The sequence below is a fragment of the Mastomys coucha genome, unplaced genomic scaffold (assembly GCF_008632895.1).
Source record: "Mastomys coucha isolate ucsf_1 unplaced genomic scaffold, UCSF_Mcou_1 pScaffold14, whole genome shotgun sequence".
Lineage (NCBI taxonomy): Eukaryota > Metazoa > Chordata > Mammalia > Rodentia > Muridae > Mastomys > Mastomys coucha.
In genome coordinates this window covers 91,440,968-91,458,126 of record NW_022196896.1, presented here as the reverse complement: position 1 = coordinate 91,458,126, position 17,159 = coordinate 91,440,968, and the positions used below count along the sequence as shown (strand labels likewise).

General features: G+C 37.1%; 1 protein-coding gene across 7 annotated transcripts in view; it reads right to left on the bottom strand.

Annotated features, from left to right (window-relative positions):
- Pikfyve (phosphoinositide kinase, FYVE-type zinc finger containing) overlaps window positions 1-17,159 on the bottom strand; it is a 99,133-nt gene that overhangs the window by 31,979 nt on the left and 49,995 nt on the right. For all 7 annotated transcript variants that reach the window (XM_031367755.1, XM_031367761.1, XM_031367758.1 and 4 more), the window contains 5 exons: window positions 15,603-15,732; window positions 15,039-15,219; window positions 14,377-14,451; window positions 10,905-11,012; window positions 335-475 (listed from right to left, as the gene is read on the bottom strand). In XM_031367755.1, the coding sequence (XP_031223615.1) occupies window positions 335-475; window positions 10,905-11,012; window positions 14,377-14,451; window positions 15,039-15,219; window positions 15,603-15,732 (635 nt within the window). The remainder of the gene's footprint in view (window positions 1-334; window positions 476-10,904; window positions 11,013-14,376; window positions 14,452-15,038; window positions 15,220-15,602; window positions 15,733-17,159) is intronic.

The following is a 17,159-nucleotide window of genomic DNA, read 5'->3' as shown; positions in this document are numbered from 1 at the left end:
GGACAGCATATCTTAGCATAAGACACTAGAAAAAAACAAACAAATAAAAATCAGTTTCCTTAAAGTGGCCTCTGTTTTGCAGAATGAAGCACCAATAAGTATTTGCTGATGGGAAATGTCCATTCCACCTTTGGTCTCATAAACACCCAAAAAGATAGCTACATAGTTACACTGTCTTCCAGTATGAATCAAAATAATGTAGCTTGTAGCTACTACACCTGGATCCCACTTCAACACAAGTGTTACATCAAATAAAAATATTGCTGCATACCTACCATACATGTATATTAATTTAAAAGCCATGATTTTGAAATGAGTAAAAACAGACACTCACTGCCTTTACATTAATGACCAGAGTAATGCCATGTTCCAGTAACATGTCCTGAGCAATCCGAGACACTGTTTTCTCAACGAGAACCAATGTGGGTCGAACATCAACTATTCGTTGAACATAATTCTTCAAGAATTCCCTTTCCTAAGTAAGATAAATCAGAAATACAAAACCTGGTGTAATTCAAGATTCAGACACATTAAAGTATCATGACAGCCTGATTATTATTATCAATATTCAGTCCACAATTTTTCATTCACAAATAAGTCTGTAACAAATTCAAATGCAATGAAAAATTTTAATCATAGTTCTCAACTATACATTTTACTTAAAAGTCTTAGGAAAACTTCCACCCTCTAATAAATTTTATTTTGAAAGATTTTTAGATCCTAATAATCTATAATCTGCTGAAGAGAGTCCATGACAAACACATTTTGGATCCAGTGGTTCAAACACGAGCAAAATATGTGGAAAAAAAAAAAAAGCAGCAGCAGCAGCATATGCATACGTGTGTCTGAGTAACAAGCACTAAGAACACAATACATCTCCAAAGACTTTAAACTAGACTTTCAAGAACAAATAGCCTACTCCTACAATGAGCACAATAAAAGCAATTTCTAAATTTATATGATTATGAAGTTTCTTCTCCATTCTGTAACCTACAAGTATATCTTTTCTGGGTGTCAGACCTAATATCCCTCTGACAAATGCTACTTCACTAAACTCCTACCTCCAATTTCCTAACATCCTATTATACCTCAAGCAAATACAACTCAAGTTCTAAAACACAATGCTTACAATTATTTCACCATAATAGCCGAGTGTGATGGCACACACCTTTAGTAGCAGCACTCAGGAGACAGAGGCATGTAGATCTCTGAGTGTTCAAGACCAGCCTGGCCTCAAATAGAGTTCTAGGACAGACAGGGCTTGTTATGTAGAGAAATCCTGAATGAAAAATAAAACAAAAGCGAAAACAGGCCTTTCACCACAATGAAGGCTTCATTTCTTCTGGTCTTCTGGTCTCTTACAGGAGACGACTGAAAGTGAGCATGTCTGCCGCTTCTACTCCACACGTCCAAAGCATTTCTAATGCAAGCCTCCACAGTAGAGGAGACTTCTTACCAAATTAAGCTACTTTTTTACAAAGGACATTTCCTTTGTCTTTCTCTGTTTTACTTATAGAAATTACACACTTTTGCCTAGCATGTTGGCATACACTTACAATCCTAGAACTCCAGACTATGAAAATAAAAGACCCTGTGTTTGAAATCACCCTAGGATATGTAGCATAACTTTTCAAAACCAACCAAAATACAAAAAGATAAATAGCAACTGTACATTCTCAAATTCTCCCTTTATTAGTAAAATATATTTTTCTTGAAATACATTCATTTCCTAATCTGCTTACTAAAATTTAATTTAAGGACATCTGAAATTATTTTGTTTGTGCAGCTCCAATAAAACTGAATTATTCTGAAACCAAACATGGTTAAGTTAAGCACTGGAAAGGCCAAGTTATTTAAGAGTCCAGGGCAGCCCAGGCTATATAAGGTTCTATGTCTCTCTCTCTCTCTCACACACACACACACACACACACACACACATGTTCTGCCTCTGATACAATGTTTACAAATACATTTCCTCCAGTCTGGTCCTTGTTCATCCAAGAAGGACCATCAGGTGTGTCCCAAGTACTGCTTAGAGGACTACAGACCAACAACAAGGCTAGTACAGAGTGTAAATGATGTCACAACCTAATTATATCCTGTCCCTTGCTTCTCATACTTTTTCTGATTACATTTGTTTCTTTTCTGATTATTTTATACTTGGTCATGGTAGGAAAGATAGAAGAAGCAGATGGAAAAGGGGAAAGGTAAAAAAAAAAAATAACAAATTAGGTGACATTTTTCTTCCAAGCTAAGAAATTTAACAGAAATGGTATTAATGGTTTAAAAGAAAAGTGTTTGAAAACACAGATAAATAAGATGTCTCATGTTATCAGGATTAAATCATGTTGTTAACTTCAGATGTGCCCAAACCATGACTCACATATAAAAACAAGTTAGATAACCAGATTCAGAGAATTGTGAATAATTGTGATATTAAATATCTATAGATTTCAAATACCATGGTTCATGAAATCCAAGGCACAATTTTACACATTTTAACAACTCTACAACCATGTAGCATCTTATACACAATATGGCTGTGATCTAATCCTATGAAAGTATGCTAGTATCATCTATAAAACCACAAGAACAGGGATGACATATAAAGAGAAGTGTAAGCCTGAGGAGCAAAAGCATACATAACTATGTTTCCCCTTGCTCCTCTTAGATTCTTCACTGAAAAGTCATACTCCATCATATCTGGAAATGCTGACCTAAATCTAAACAAGATCTTCCATATTTACTGATAACACCAGAAAGGTTAAGACAACAAGAGCTCCAGGAAATAAATTCATTAACTAATGCAGAGACTTTGAAAAAGCATTTTGTCTTGGACAACAACTGTGTTTTGCTAGCTCCTGTCTATGGAATGAAATACAAAGTGATTGCTTCTATCCTGCTTGAAAAAAATATGACTACAAATGTAAAAAGTGGCTTTTTTTAATGTATTTCTGGTAATATTTAAGTGTTTCCATGTATATGCTATTTATATCCCTAAAAGCCATATATTTTGAATGATCACAAACTAAAATACCATTAATAGGAGAAAAAAGCCATTGCAAAACAAAACAAACAAAAACCACTAATACCTGAAATCTATGCAACTTCAGATCTAAGGCCATCTTCCCAGGGCAACAAGTAGGCTGAAGGCAGAGTCACACCTCTCCAACTACGCCTGAGACTCTATCCCTCTAGTCTTATCCCCAGCTCTGTAGCTGAAAGCTGCTGTGGTCTTCCTTAGCTCTTTGACCTAGTCCCCAAAGGATCACAAAGACCCTCTCCCTCAACCTTACTTCCCCCAACTCAACCCAGTATCCTAGCCTCCAAAACCAGCAACCACTCTCTGTGAACACACCAACTGAACAGGCCAGAAAACAGGCAAAACATGGTCATCAATAACTCTCCAAAAAATCCTCCAAAGAAACAGAAGCCAAGGAACAAAACAACTACCCAACAAAGGCAAACCCTGAAATCAGAACCTAGATCTATAATCATCCCAAACCCAGATGCCTAGATGCCAGTGTAAAAACACAGTAACACCTAAGGCAATATGTCTCCACTAGAACCTTCCACAGCAGACTCTGAATATTCCTACATAGTAGAAGCACAAGAAAGACATTAAAATCAACTGCATGAAGATAAGAGACCTTTAAAGAGGAAATGAATAAATTCCTTAAAGAAATCCAAGAAAATGCAAACAGTTAAAGGACAGAATAGAAGCAATAAAGGAAACGTAAAGTGAGGGGACTCTGGAAACTAAAAGTTTAGGAAAGTTAACATGAACTAGAGGAAAGCTTCCTCAACAGAATACAAGAAATGGAAGAGAGAATCTCTCTCAGGCACCAAAGATACACTGGAGAAAGAAAATGTTAGATCTAAAATAACCCTGATACAAACTATACAGGAAATCTGGGAAACTATGAAAAACCCAAAGCAAAGAATAATAGGAATAAAGGAAGGAAAGAAATACCAGTTCAAAGGCCTAGGAAATTTTTTCATCAAAATTAGGGAAGAATGCAAAAATAAAATTATAGACGATATATACATCAACAAACACATTGCAACATTAAAAGTAGACATTTCCTCGGGGAAAGGGGTGGTAAAAAGATATTCCAAGCAAGTGGACCTAAGTAGCAAGCTAGTGTAGCCATTTTAATATTTACCAAAATAGACTTCAAACAAAAACTAATCAAAATAGATGGAAATGACACTACATATTCATCAAAATCCAATAAGAGGACATTTCAATTTTTACATCTATGCCCTAAACACAAGCACACCCAAACCTCCACAATGACAGTGATAGACTTGAATATCTCACTCTCATCAATGAACAGGACATTCAGACAAAAACGGAGAACTACTGGAGCAAACACATACAAGCAAAATGGACCTAACAGATATTTACCGAACATTTCACCCAAACACAAAAGAAAATACCTTCTTCTCTGCAAGTCATGGAACTTCCTCCAAAACTGAACACATACTCAGACACTGAACACATACTCAGACACAAACCAAGTCTAAACAGATACAAGAAAACTGAGGCAACTCCATAAACCCTATCAGACAACCATGGAATAAAAAGGTAGAAATCAACAACAGACACACAAAGTCTGCAAACTAAAGGAAACTGAACTTTCTACTGAGTGAAAAAAAAGAAAATGGCTCAAGACAGAAATAAAGAAATAAATTACAGATGTTCTACAATTGAATGAAAATGAAAACACAGCATACCCAAACTTATGAGCACAATGAAAGAGGTGCTAGACATAGTTCTCTGAGTGCTAGCACAAAACAAGTGGAGAGATCTCCTAATAACAGCAAATTAACAGCACATCTGGAAACTCTAAAACAAAAGTGTAATCACACCAAACAGGAGTAGATGGCAAAAAATAATCAAACTCAGGGTAGAAATCAATAAAACAGAAACAAAGAAAACAACTATCAATGAAACTTAAGTGAAAAAAAAAAATCAACGAGATAGACAAATCTTTATCCAAACTAACTAAAAGATGGAAAAAATATTCAAATTAACAAAATCAAAAACAAATGCAGAAACATTACAGACAGCACTAGGGAGGCAGTGGCAGGCAGATCTCTAGTTCAATGAGAGCCTGGTCTATAGCGTGAGTTAGAGGACAGTCAGAGCTACACAGAGAAATCCTGTCTCACAACAACAGGGAAAAAAAAAAGGAGAAAAGGAAGAAAGAGAGAGAAAGAAAGAAATGGAGAAAGAAACCTGTACACCAAATTAGAAAATCTAAAAGAAATGGATAATTTTCTTGATAGGCATCACTTACTAAGTTAAATCAAAATCTTATAAGCAATTTAAACAGACTTATAACCCTAGAGAAATAGAAACACTCATTAAAAGTCTCCCAAGCAAAAAAAGCCCAGAGCAGACAATTTTAGCATAGAATTCTACCAGACTTTCAAAGAAGAATTAACACCAATATTCCTCAAATTATACCACAAAAAAGACACACGAGGAACATTGCCCAATTCATTTTATGAGTTACAGTTACCCTAATATAAAGACCCAACAAAGGAAGAGAATTAAAAAATCAATTTCCCTCATTACCATAGGTACAAAAATACTTGCAAACCAAATCCAAGAACATATCAAAAAGATCATCCCCCATGATCACATAGATTTCATTCCAGAGAAGCAGGGAAGGTCCAATATACAAAAATCAGTAAATGTAATCCACCATATAAACAAACTGAAAGAAAAACACTACATGCTTATCTCCTTGGCCTTTGACAAAAATCCAACACCCCTTCACAATAAAAGTCCTAAAGAGATTAGGGATAGAAGGAACATACCTAAACATAATAAAGATAATCTCTACAGCAAACATCAAATTAAATGGAGAGAAACTTAAAGCAATATTACCAAATAAGACAAGGTTGCCCATTCTATTCTTTCCATGTCTATTCAACATAGTTCTTGAAGTCTTAGCTAGAGCAATAAAACAACTGTAAGAGGTCAAGGAGATACGAATGGAAAGGAAGAAGTCAAAGTATCCTTATTTGCAGACAAGGTGATAGTATACATAAGTTGCCCTAAAAATTCAACTGGGAAACTCCTACAGCTAATAATTTCAGCAAAGTATATATATATATATATATGTGTGTGTTCATTTTGAGTTAATCTTGTGTCCACACTCCCACACACATACATACATACATACACACACACACACACACACACACACACACACAATCAGAAATAAATCAGAAACCTTCCTTTATACAAATGACAGACTGACAAAGAAATCAGAGAAGTTTCTAGAGGGTGTCCCCACCTTCCACCCCCCAAAATTGCATAGTTCCATTCATTCTGCTGGCCCTCTGGGCTTCTCTCCTGTCTCTGTCCTCCCATACCTGATCATGTTCCCCTTATCCCCTCCCCATTCACTCTCCTACCCAAGTACCTCCCTCCCAGCCTCCTACGATTGCTTTCTTCTCCCACCCAAGTGGGATTGAAGCATCCTCACTGGGGCCCTTCTTGAATTCTGTGGATTGCATGTTGGGAATTCCGTACTATTTTTTTTTTTTTTACTAATATCCACTTATTAGTGAGTACATACCATCCACTTATTAGTGAGTACATACCATGCATGTCCTTTTGGGTCTGAGTTACCTTACTCAAGATATTTTCTAGTTCCATCCATTTGCCTACAAAACTCATGTCTTCGTTCTTAATAGCTGAATAGTATTCCATTGTGTAAATGAACCACATTTTCCATACTCATTCTTTCATTGTAGGACATCTGGGTTGTTTCCAGCTTCTGGCTATCACAAATAAAGCCACTATGAACATAGTGGAGCACATGCTCCTGTGGCATGGTGGGGCATCTTTTGGGTGTATGCCCAAGAGTGGTATAGCTGTATTCTCAGTAGTACTATGTCCAATTTTCTGAGGAACCTCCAGACTGATTTCCAGAGTGGTTGTACTAGTTTGCAATCCCACCAGCAATGGAGGAGTGTTCCTCTTTCTCCGCATCCTTGCCAGCATGTGCTGTCCCCTGAGATTTTGATCTGAGGCATTCTGATTGGTGTAAGGTAGAATCTCAGGGTCATTTTGATTTGCATTTTCCTGATCACTAAGGACTCTGAACATTTCTTTAAGTGCTTCTTGGCCATTAAGAGATTCCTCTGTTGTGAATTCTCTGTTTAGCTCTGTTCCCCATTTTTTGATTGGGCTGTTTGGTTTTTTGGAGATTAGCTTCTTGAGTTCTTTATATATTTTAGATATTAGCCCTCTATCGGATGTAAGATTAGTGAAGATTTTCTTTCCCAATCTGTAGGATGCCGATTTGTCCTACTGACTATGTCCATTGCCTTACAGAAGCTGGGAGGTGAGAGACTCTCAGGACTCAAAGGGAGGGATCTTAGATGAAATGCCCAACAGTGGGAAGAGGGAAGTCATAGAGTTCACCTCCAGTAGAAAGATGGGGCATCTAGTGGAGGGATGAAGTTGCCATCCCACAGTCAAAAACTCTGACCCAGAATTGTTCCTGTCTAAAAGAACTTCAGGGACAAAAATGGAGAAGAGATTAAGGGAGAGGAGGTCCAGTGACCAGCCCAACTTGGAATCCATCTCAAGGGAAGGCTCTAAGGCCTGACACTATTACTTAATGCTATGGTGTGGTCACAAAAAGGACCCCTGTGGTTGAATTAGGAAAAAGTTGGAAGAAGCTGAGGATGAGGGCGACCCCACAGGAAGACCAGCAGTCAACTAACCAGGACCCCTGAGATATCTCAGACACTGAGCATATCAGGCAGCATACACTAATTGGCCCAAGGCTCCCGACACATATACAGCAGAGGACTGCCTAGTCTGGCCTCAGTGAGAGATGTGCCTAAACCTTGAGAGATTTGAGGACCCAGGGAGTAGGGAGACCTTGTGGGGATTCGGGGGAGAGAACATCCTCTTAGAAACAGGAGAGTAGTAGAAGTGGGATAAGGAACTGACCAGACCAGAAGTGGAGCAAAGACTGGACTATAAAAAAATAAAAGTAATTTTAAAATGTTAAAAGAAATCAGAGAAACAGCACTGTCACAATAGCCACAAATAATATAAAATATCAGGGGTAACTAAACAAGCAAGTAAAAGACCTGCACAATGAAAACTTCAAGTCTTTGAAGAAAGAAATTGAAAAAGGTATCAGAAGATGGAATGATCTCCCACAATCTTTACCAAAAGCAATCTATGGATTTAATGTAATTCCCATCAGACCTTGTCAGGGCAACTTCTCAGCTTCTTATGGAAAAACAAAAACTGAGGACAGCTAAAACAATCCTGTATGATAATAACTACTGAAGGTATCTCCACCCCTGATTTCAAGTTACAGAGCTACAGAAATAAAAACCACATGGTACTGGCATAAAAAAAAGGCATGTTGATCAATAGAATCAAACTGAAGACTCAGACAAAAATCCACATACAGACAGACACTAATTTTGATTTAAAAAACAAAGAAACAAAATTAAAAAAAAAAAACAGAAATACACACTGAAAAAAACACAGCATCTTTAACAAATGATGCTGGTCAAACTGGATGTCTATATGTAGAAGAATGCAAACAGATCCACATTTACCACTCTACATAAAACTCAGTAAGTCCAAGTGGATCAGAAATCTCAACATAAAACCAGATACAATGAACCTGATAGAAAAGAAAGCGGGGGATAACTTTGAATACATTAGCACAGCAGAAAACTTTCTGAACAGAACACTGATAGCACAGGCAACTAAGATCAAAAATTAATAGATACTACCTAACCAAACTGAAAAGATTCTATAAGAAAAAACAAACAAAAAACACCATTAATCCAACCAAGCATTAACCTACAAAACACAAAAAGATTTTTACCAACTCCACATTCGATAGAGCACTAACATCCAAAATATATAAAAGAAAGTAGATATCAAGAAGTCAAATAATTTAATTAAAAACTGGGGCACATATCTAAACAGAGATGTCTCAATAGAGGAATCCAAAAGGATGTGAAACACTTTAAGAAATATTCCACATCCTTAGCCATCATGGAAACACAAATCAAAATAAGTTTCCATCTTATACCTCTCTAAATGGCTAAGATCAATAACACAAGTGACAGCACATGCTGATGAGGATGTGGAGCAAATGGAACACTTGTCCACTGCTTCTGGGAGTGCAAACTTTTACAAACACTATGGAAATCACTATGGCAGTTCCTCAGAAAACTGGAAATCAATTACCTCAAGACCCAGCTACAGTACTCTTGGGCATCTACCCAAAGGATGCTCCATCCTATCACTAGGACACTTTCTCAACTATGTTCATAGACACTTCATTCATAACAGCCAGAAACTGGAAACAACCTAGGTGTCCCTCAACTGAAGAGTGGATAAAGAAAATTTGTACATTTATATAATGGAGTATTACTCAGTAGTTTAAAAAATGACACCATGAAGTTTGTAGGCAAGCAGATGGAACTAGAAAAAGACCATCCTGAGTGAGGTAACCCAGATCCAGAAAGATAAACATAGTAAATACTCATTTATAGATGGGTATTAGCCATTAAATGATAACCAAGCTACAGCCTGTAGACCCAGAGGGATTAGGGAAAGTGGAGGGGTCTAGTGGGAACAGGACACATGGTTTACCCTGGGAGGATGAAATAGAGTAAATTTACATGCAGACTTGGGACAATAGCAATGGCATGTTAACATAGGGTGAGAATTTTCATGAGGTTACACCCCTAGACAAAGAACTACAAGTTCTACTGACTGTCAGAAGAAGGAGACTTAGCATTTTTCAGGCTGTCCAGGGATGAGCCCCACTACTGGTTGTCCAATGCAGGATAGCCAGCCTTGAAATCATATATATACCAGTAACAAAAGCACTAAGCAGGTTGCGCGCGCGTGTGTGTGTGTGTGTGTGTGTGTGTGTGTGTGTGTGTGTAAAATTGTACATACATATACATCCATTTGTATTTATATGTACTAATATACATCATATATTAAACAATTATACATACATATACATTCATATATAGTCATATACATCATACATATTATATGATTGTACGTATATATATATTCACATATACATATGTAACAATAATAATCCAAAAAAGAAGCTATCAATAGGACAGTGGGTGGGGCATGGGAATGGGTTCAAGAGTGGGTAGCTGAGAGAGGCCAGAGGGAAGAAAGGGAAAAGCGAAAGTGATGTATTTAATTCTATTTCAATTTTAAAAAAAAAAAGTTTACTATATAAAATGAACTGTAAGAGTAGAGATGGTGCTCTGGCAGTAAAGCTCCCAGGAGCCAGCCTTGGCTAGGAGTACATTTTTCTGTGGAGAGAGCTTTGTAAGCATTTCTTTAAACAGAGCAAAGCTAAGAGAACTCGTGCCCATGCAGCAAAAAGGCTAAAGTTGTAACTTACAGCTCTATTCTGGTGCCTTTTGCGTGGGAAAAACACAAAGAACCCAGCATATAACTCCCATCTTAAGTTATTCCTTTATTTGCCAACTACATATAAACTATTTCTATTCTAAAAATAGGTATTAGTGAGAGTCTATATTACAAAATGGGAGGTTCCATTAACCTAAGAAGGTAGAGAAACTCTCCCAGTAAAGCAACCGCCAAAGTACATAAGAGACTAAACCCAAAGTTGAATTTTCACTTTCTCTTCCACACATTCCAGTCATATGCTCCCGTCAACACTCTGAAACCTTAAAAATGAGTGAAAGAGATTTGGATAAGCCACTTCCTAAAGTGTAACATAAATATGGCTTGCATAATTTAATTTTTGAAACACAACAAGGTTTTTGAAATTAAGAGGTAGCAAGCAGCACAGAAGGTAAGCATCCATCAAATGATTTCCTTCAGAAATTCTTACCTGAAGCACAATAGGATCAATGCAAGTAAACTTAGTTTCTTCTCTATAGAGATACTCAATAGAACACTTCAGCAGAAGGATTTTGGGGTTTTTAATACAGGAATTCATCTAAAAAAAAAAAAGGTTTTGTTAAAGGTTTGCACTTTATAGACTTTTAACCATAATTGTAATTCATGTTGTTCATAATTCCTATTAGTATTATCAAACTCTAATTTATTACTTTTAGGTAATTCTTTTTTTTTTCAAAGCAAGTTCTTAAAAAACAACTTTTTCTTATCTTTTCCCCTATACTATTCATCATATTTTTGTTTTATAATTTCTCATACTGTAAGAACAAATAATACACTCTAGGTAGCAGTGGGTATGATATCCAGAGTATTCACACATTCTAAATCAACAACTTTGAAACTATATTTCAGTCTTTCTAAACTTCAAAAGTAAAAAAGGAAGAAAAAATTGATGATGTTTGAACATTATTGTAACAGAATACATTCTCCAACAATCTTAAGTTGGTTAGCCCAATGGATAATGTGAAGTTAAAAGAGAAATAATTTTAATTATTCTCAAAAGCAGAAATTCATGCCAACACTCCAACTATGCGACTAAAGCCGCAGGCAGAGCAACTTGTGTCCTGCCATTAAGGTTTCAGTTTGACCAAACTCACATAGCCCAGACTGGCAAACAGTTCTGAGGACAGCAAGTAAGTGGGCTAATCTATTTGAGGCTCTAAAATTAAAGACTATGTCTAAATATGACAGGCGAGGCAAATCAATAATTCATGGATATCTTTCTACCTCTCCTACACATGATTTTCACCAACCCCTGAAAAGTCATACATAACATGTTTAGTCCTTCTTTTGTTTTATTTTGTTTTGTCTTTTGTGATAAGGAAGCCCTCCTCTATAGACCAGGATGGCTTCAAACTCAGAGAATCCACCTGCCTCTACCCCTGAGTACTGGGATTAAAAGTGTGAGCTGCCACAATCTGACTAAAATTCTAAGTCTTAATTCAGTAAGAATCACTTATTTTGGCTTGACACTACCTTAAAAGTATAATATCTTGATTTACAAGATTGTATATATAAGCACAGTGATTTTGGACCATGTCTAAGAAACAACATTAAATACCCTCTGTAGTGGAACCTTCTCCTAATGAATAAAGATTACAATGGACCAATTACTGGGCAAGTAGGCAGGACTTCCAGGTCAGAAAGAGGAAGAGGGAAGGCAGAAGAAATGAAGGGCCCTTTTGGACAGCAGGAGCAAGGGAGACAGAATATAGGAAGCCCAAGGCTGTGGGGCTGAGTGGTGGATCCTGATGAATTTAACATAGATTAGTTTACAAACCTAGGATGCTAGGTTCTGTGCCCAACTATTGTGTTACCTGTTGATTCTAAACTAAGATTGTGTGGTGCTTTCCTTCATGTGGAGACTCAACTGGGTTTCAGAGGAAGGTACTGCAGCAGAGCGTGGTGTGCAAGAGTACACCCCAGCCAGCAACAGGAATTTGGAAGCATGAGAACTTAGCAAGCCAGAAGGACAAAGCGATTTCTGAGTTCTGAGTCAGAGAGTCTGCTGGGCTGAGAACAGGCTGGCCTGTCTGTAGGTGCCTAGCCTGTGATGGCGTGAGATGCTTTTTTATATTTCAGGCAATGTCCAGCATATTATTTGTAAGTGATTATTAACAATTTTCTAAAGGCTAAATGTCTTATAGTCAGCCCTCCATTCCCATAATTTCCACATCCTGGATTTGACCTACTACAGACAGAAAAATATTTGCAAAATGGGGAAAGAGTCTGTGTGTCCTAATCATGCACAATTTTTTTTTCTATCATTTAAACTCATTAGGGCATAAACAATAAACTACTTATACATCTACATTGTATTACCCATTGTAAGTCATCTAGAGATAAAGTCTACAAGAAAGTATTCAATAGATTATAGGTAGCCATCTTATATACAAAGCTTGAGCATCCCACATCTCAGCATTCCCTTGAAACCCTGGAACCAATAACCTACAACAACTCTGAGACAATTGTATTAGTCTATACTTAAAAAATAGTAAAAACAGAACTACATTTCAACAATCTGTTTTCTCAAACTAAAGTGGTTGTCTTGACTTCCCAGCAGCAAGTCTCCTGTGTTGAGGCCAAGGTATTCCTTAGTGTTATGTAGTTTCCATGATGACTGTGAAGTAGAGCAAGGTCTAAGAATGGTGTTATACTTTCCCAAAATGTGAAGACCAGGGTGCTAAAAAGACAACTGAGCAGTTGAGTGTACTTGGTATACAATTCCCAGCTCCATAGCCGCTCACAACCATCTGTAATTCCAGTACCAAGGCGTCTGATGTCCTCTTCCGACCTCCATGACATCAGGCACACACACAGTATACAGACATTCATCTGAGCAAAAGGCCCATAGAAAATGAATCAATAAAAATTTACTTGAATGTGATGACCAGTGGAGGATACTGAAATATCTACAGTGCCCACTTTAAATGCAATACGATACTTCATTCACTCATCTACCCTTTCCTACTCTCTTAACCAATAGAATGAGACAGTCTAAAATGGTTGGGGATCCATGTATTTAACAAGGTATCCAGGAAATTAAAAGCCCTTAGGAGTTCATATCTCAAGATTCCCTAATATTCAATATCTAACCAAACTTCTCTTTGTGATAGTGCTCAAAAGAGGCCTTCTTGCTGAGAGTAGGGGTAAAATCATGTCTTAGACAGGGTTTCTACACAAAACATCATGACCAAGAAGCAAGTTGGGGAGGAGTTTATTCAGCTTATACTTCCATACTGCTGTTCATCACCAGAGGAACTCACACAGGGCAGGAACTTGAAAGGCAGGAGTGGATGCAGAAGCCATGGAGGAATGATGCTTACTGGCTTGCTTCCCCTGGTTTGCTCAGCTTGCTCTCTTATAGAACCCAAGACTATTAGCCCAGAGATAGCACCACCCACAAAGGGCCCTCCCATCCTTGAGCTCTAAACGAGAAAATGCCTTACAGCTGGATCTCATGGAGGCATTTCCTCAAGGGAGGCTCCTTTCTCTGTGATAACTACGGCTTGTGTCAAGTTGATACACAAAACCAGCCACTACAATTGGCTGGTTTAAATAATAATGACAATTCTATAGGAAGACCAATTGTAGAAAGCCATTTGAAGAAATGCTGCCTTTCAGAAAAACCCTGCCTGGAGGCAAGTCTAGAGAGATAGGATACCAGTATCCTTGCCCTCTGTTGGACTGGAAACCTAACTTTCCCTCTTCCTTCTTCTGTCTTAAGAAATCCCATTATTCAAATTCCGACACATCACCAGCTCTGGGAGATTTTCCTGGAACCTCTGAACTTTCACCTCTATGAACCATATGGCTAGGTACCCTTCCTAATAAGAAATCCCAACTTGTGAGTTTAGCACATAGCCATGGTCTACTGAATCCCACTGCGAACTGAAACTTATTACCTTTTTATGTGCAATATTCTTGGTACAAACAAAGCCATTGACAACCACGGAATCAAATTTCTTTCCACCTGGGATCTAATAAAACAAGAAAACAATAAAAGCCAGTGATGTATCCAGACTTCTTCAGATGGTTATTATTATGTCTAAGCATCTTTGACCTGCAACATAGTTAAAATTCCAGAATATAGTTCCCTTCATCTCATGATTATCTATCTCATCATGATTATTTTCCTACTCTCTACTCTCTAAGTCATACATGCTACTCTAAATACTCACTGCTCATAAATAAATAAGCTGGTGTCTATGGCACTATCTTTTAACATTAAATAGTATGGGTAAAACATACAAGTTAATATTATCTAAATAAAGCAATTACTCACTGCTTTTCCCCAAAACAGTGATAGTAATATATGAGAACAGACTTTCTCATAAATGACATGCTAAGAAGCAGCATTAAAAAAAAGGAAGAAATTGTTTATTTTGGTTCTCACTACACACCCAACTCACTCTTTCCATGCACCTCTCACTTCCTATGAGGACTAACAAGAGCTCTAATTATATTGTTGACAGAGCAGACAACTTCATAGTAATGAGTCCTTTCAGATCACCTGATAAATGACTGTTAGGCCCGCCCCAGCAGTTCCTAACAGCAGCAAACTTACTTTCTTGATATGGACAAACTGACGGATATCCATGTCATCATCCTGGTGCTTGACGTCAGGTCGGACTGTCTGAACAACCTGGCAGACTAGTGACACAATGATGTCCCTCCAAGACGATGACAATGACTCATTTTGAAGCAACTGCTGGAGCAGGGCCATCATGTGATTATGATTAGCTGAACTACAAAATGTTACAAAAAACAAGTTAGTACTAAAAACACAAGAAGCATTTTTAAAGAAATAAACATTCCAGTTATGGCTCAAAGATAAGATCTTCCATGTCAATTTTATTCTTTCAGTGTATCTTTATTTACCATAATGATTCTGTACACAAATGAAATCTGTGAGTAGCTTTAAACTAGCAAGTGACCTTTAAAATTTTAACACATAAATTAAAATGGAGACAATCAGCTTGGGGCTCTGCTTTATAATACATTTCATCAGAACTCAGACTACACTTTAAATTAGTATTTTTCACTTTATAAGCAAGATAAATTATGCATATAGCCAAGTCACTGAAAATTACAAAACTTATAAGAGAAAAATAAAAATCTAATGCCTTACAGCAGCCTTTCCATGGCTTGCTTCTCCTCATTCTCCTCTCTCAAGAGTTCCAGGTTGTTATGATGCCAGCCCAAAGGGGTAAAAGGCAGCTCTTTGGATTTTTCCTCTACTCGTCGATTAAATAAGGACTCTAAACATAAAATAAGTTAGTATTTCATTGTCATATTTTATACCATCAACTCATACACTTAAAAAAATAAAAATCTCAGAAGGTGGCCAATATATATGATTGCTATACAATAGTAAAGACCTGTAATCAACACACAATTAAGATACATAATAAAATATGCAATCATACATGTATGCATACATCAGCACACTAAAATATAGAAGCAGGGCATGAGGTACAACACTTCTCTAGAATGTTCAAGACCTAGCATGGTGGAAGAATCAAGAAACAACTTGCATCAAGCAAAATCTGAGAACAATTATGAAAAGTAACTTAATCTAAGTAACAAAGACCCTCCTGTTGATACAAAAGTATCAACATGAATTCTGAAACACAAATAGAATATTTTGTATCCTGCTTGTTTTAAAGCAGTGGGTTTCAACCTTCCTAATGCTGCAACCCTTTAATACAGTTAATTCCTCATGATATTTTCATTACTACTTCTTAACTAATTTTGGTACTATTACAAATCATAATATAAATATCTATATTTTCCAATGGTCTTAGGTGACCCCTGGAAAAGGGCTATTTGACCCCCAAAGAGGTTGAGACCCACAGGTTGAAAACCACTGTTTTAGAGAGTTACAATGAATATAAATTTTCCACATAAAATTACAAATTGAAAACCACATTCAACTGAAATCTGAATGGTAATAGTAACATAGTCATATGGGCCCTGAACTCTAGAAAGAAACTCCCATGGACAACTGCAGTCCCAAATGACAGTATAAAGTCATTTACACAACCCTCTACTGGATTTTACAATACAGGCTTTAAAACAAAATTTTAACAAAACTAAAAATAAACTATGAAGAAATTATAATAAATAAAACATAATAAACAATTTACATATGATTTTGAAGTCTTTAATTTTTTTAAATGGGTGAAATAATTGGGTGTGGTGGTAAAACCTTTAATCCTTGAACTCAGGAGGCAAAGGCTGCAATGTTTCTCTAGGAATTTGAGGCCAGTCTGATCTAAGTTGCTTCGGGGGCTGGAGAAATGGTTCATAAGTTAAGAGCATTTGCTGTTCTTCCAGAAGACTGGAGTTCAGTTCCCAGCTCCCAGATCAGGCAGCTTACAACCATCTGTAACTCTAGTTCTAGGGAATCCAACACCTTTGGTCTCTGCAGGTGCTTCTAATCACACGTGTATAAACACAGACAGACAGACAGACAGACAGACAGACAGACAGACACAGACACAGACAGACAGACACACACACACACACACACACACACCTATAAGTGACTTTAAAAATCAAAATAGAAAATTTTAGAGGGATAAAATGGATGAAAAAAGTTAAATTAACAATGCTTGCCAGGTGGTGGTGGCGCATGCCTTTAATCCCAGCACTTGGGAGGTAGAGGCAGGCGGATTTCTGAGTT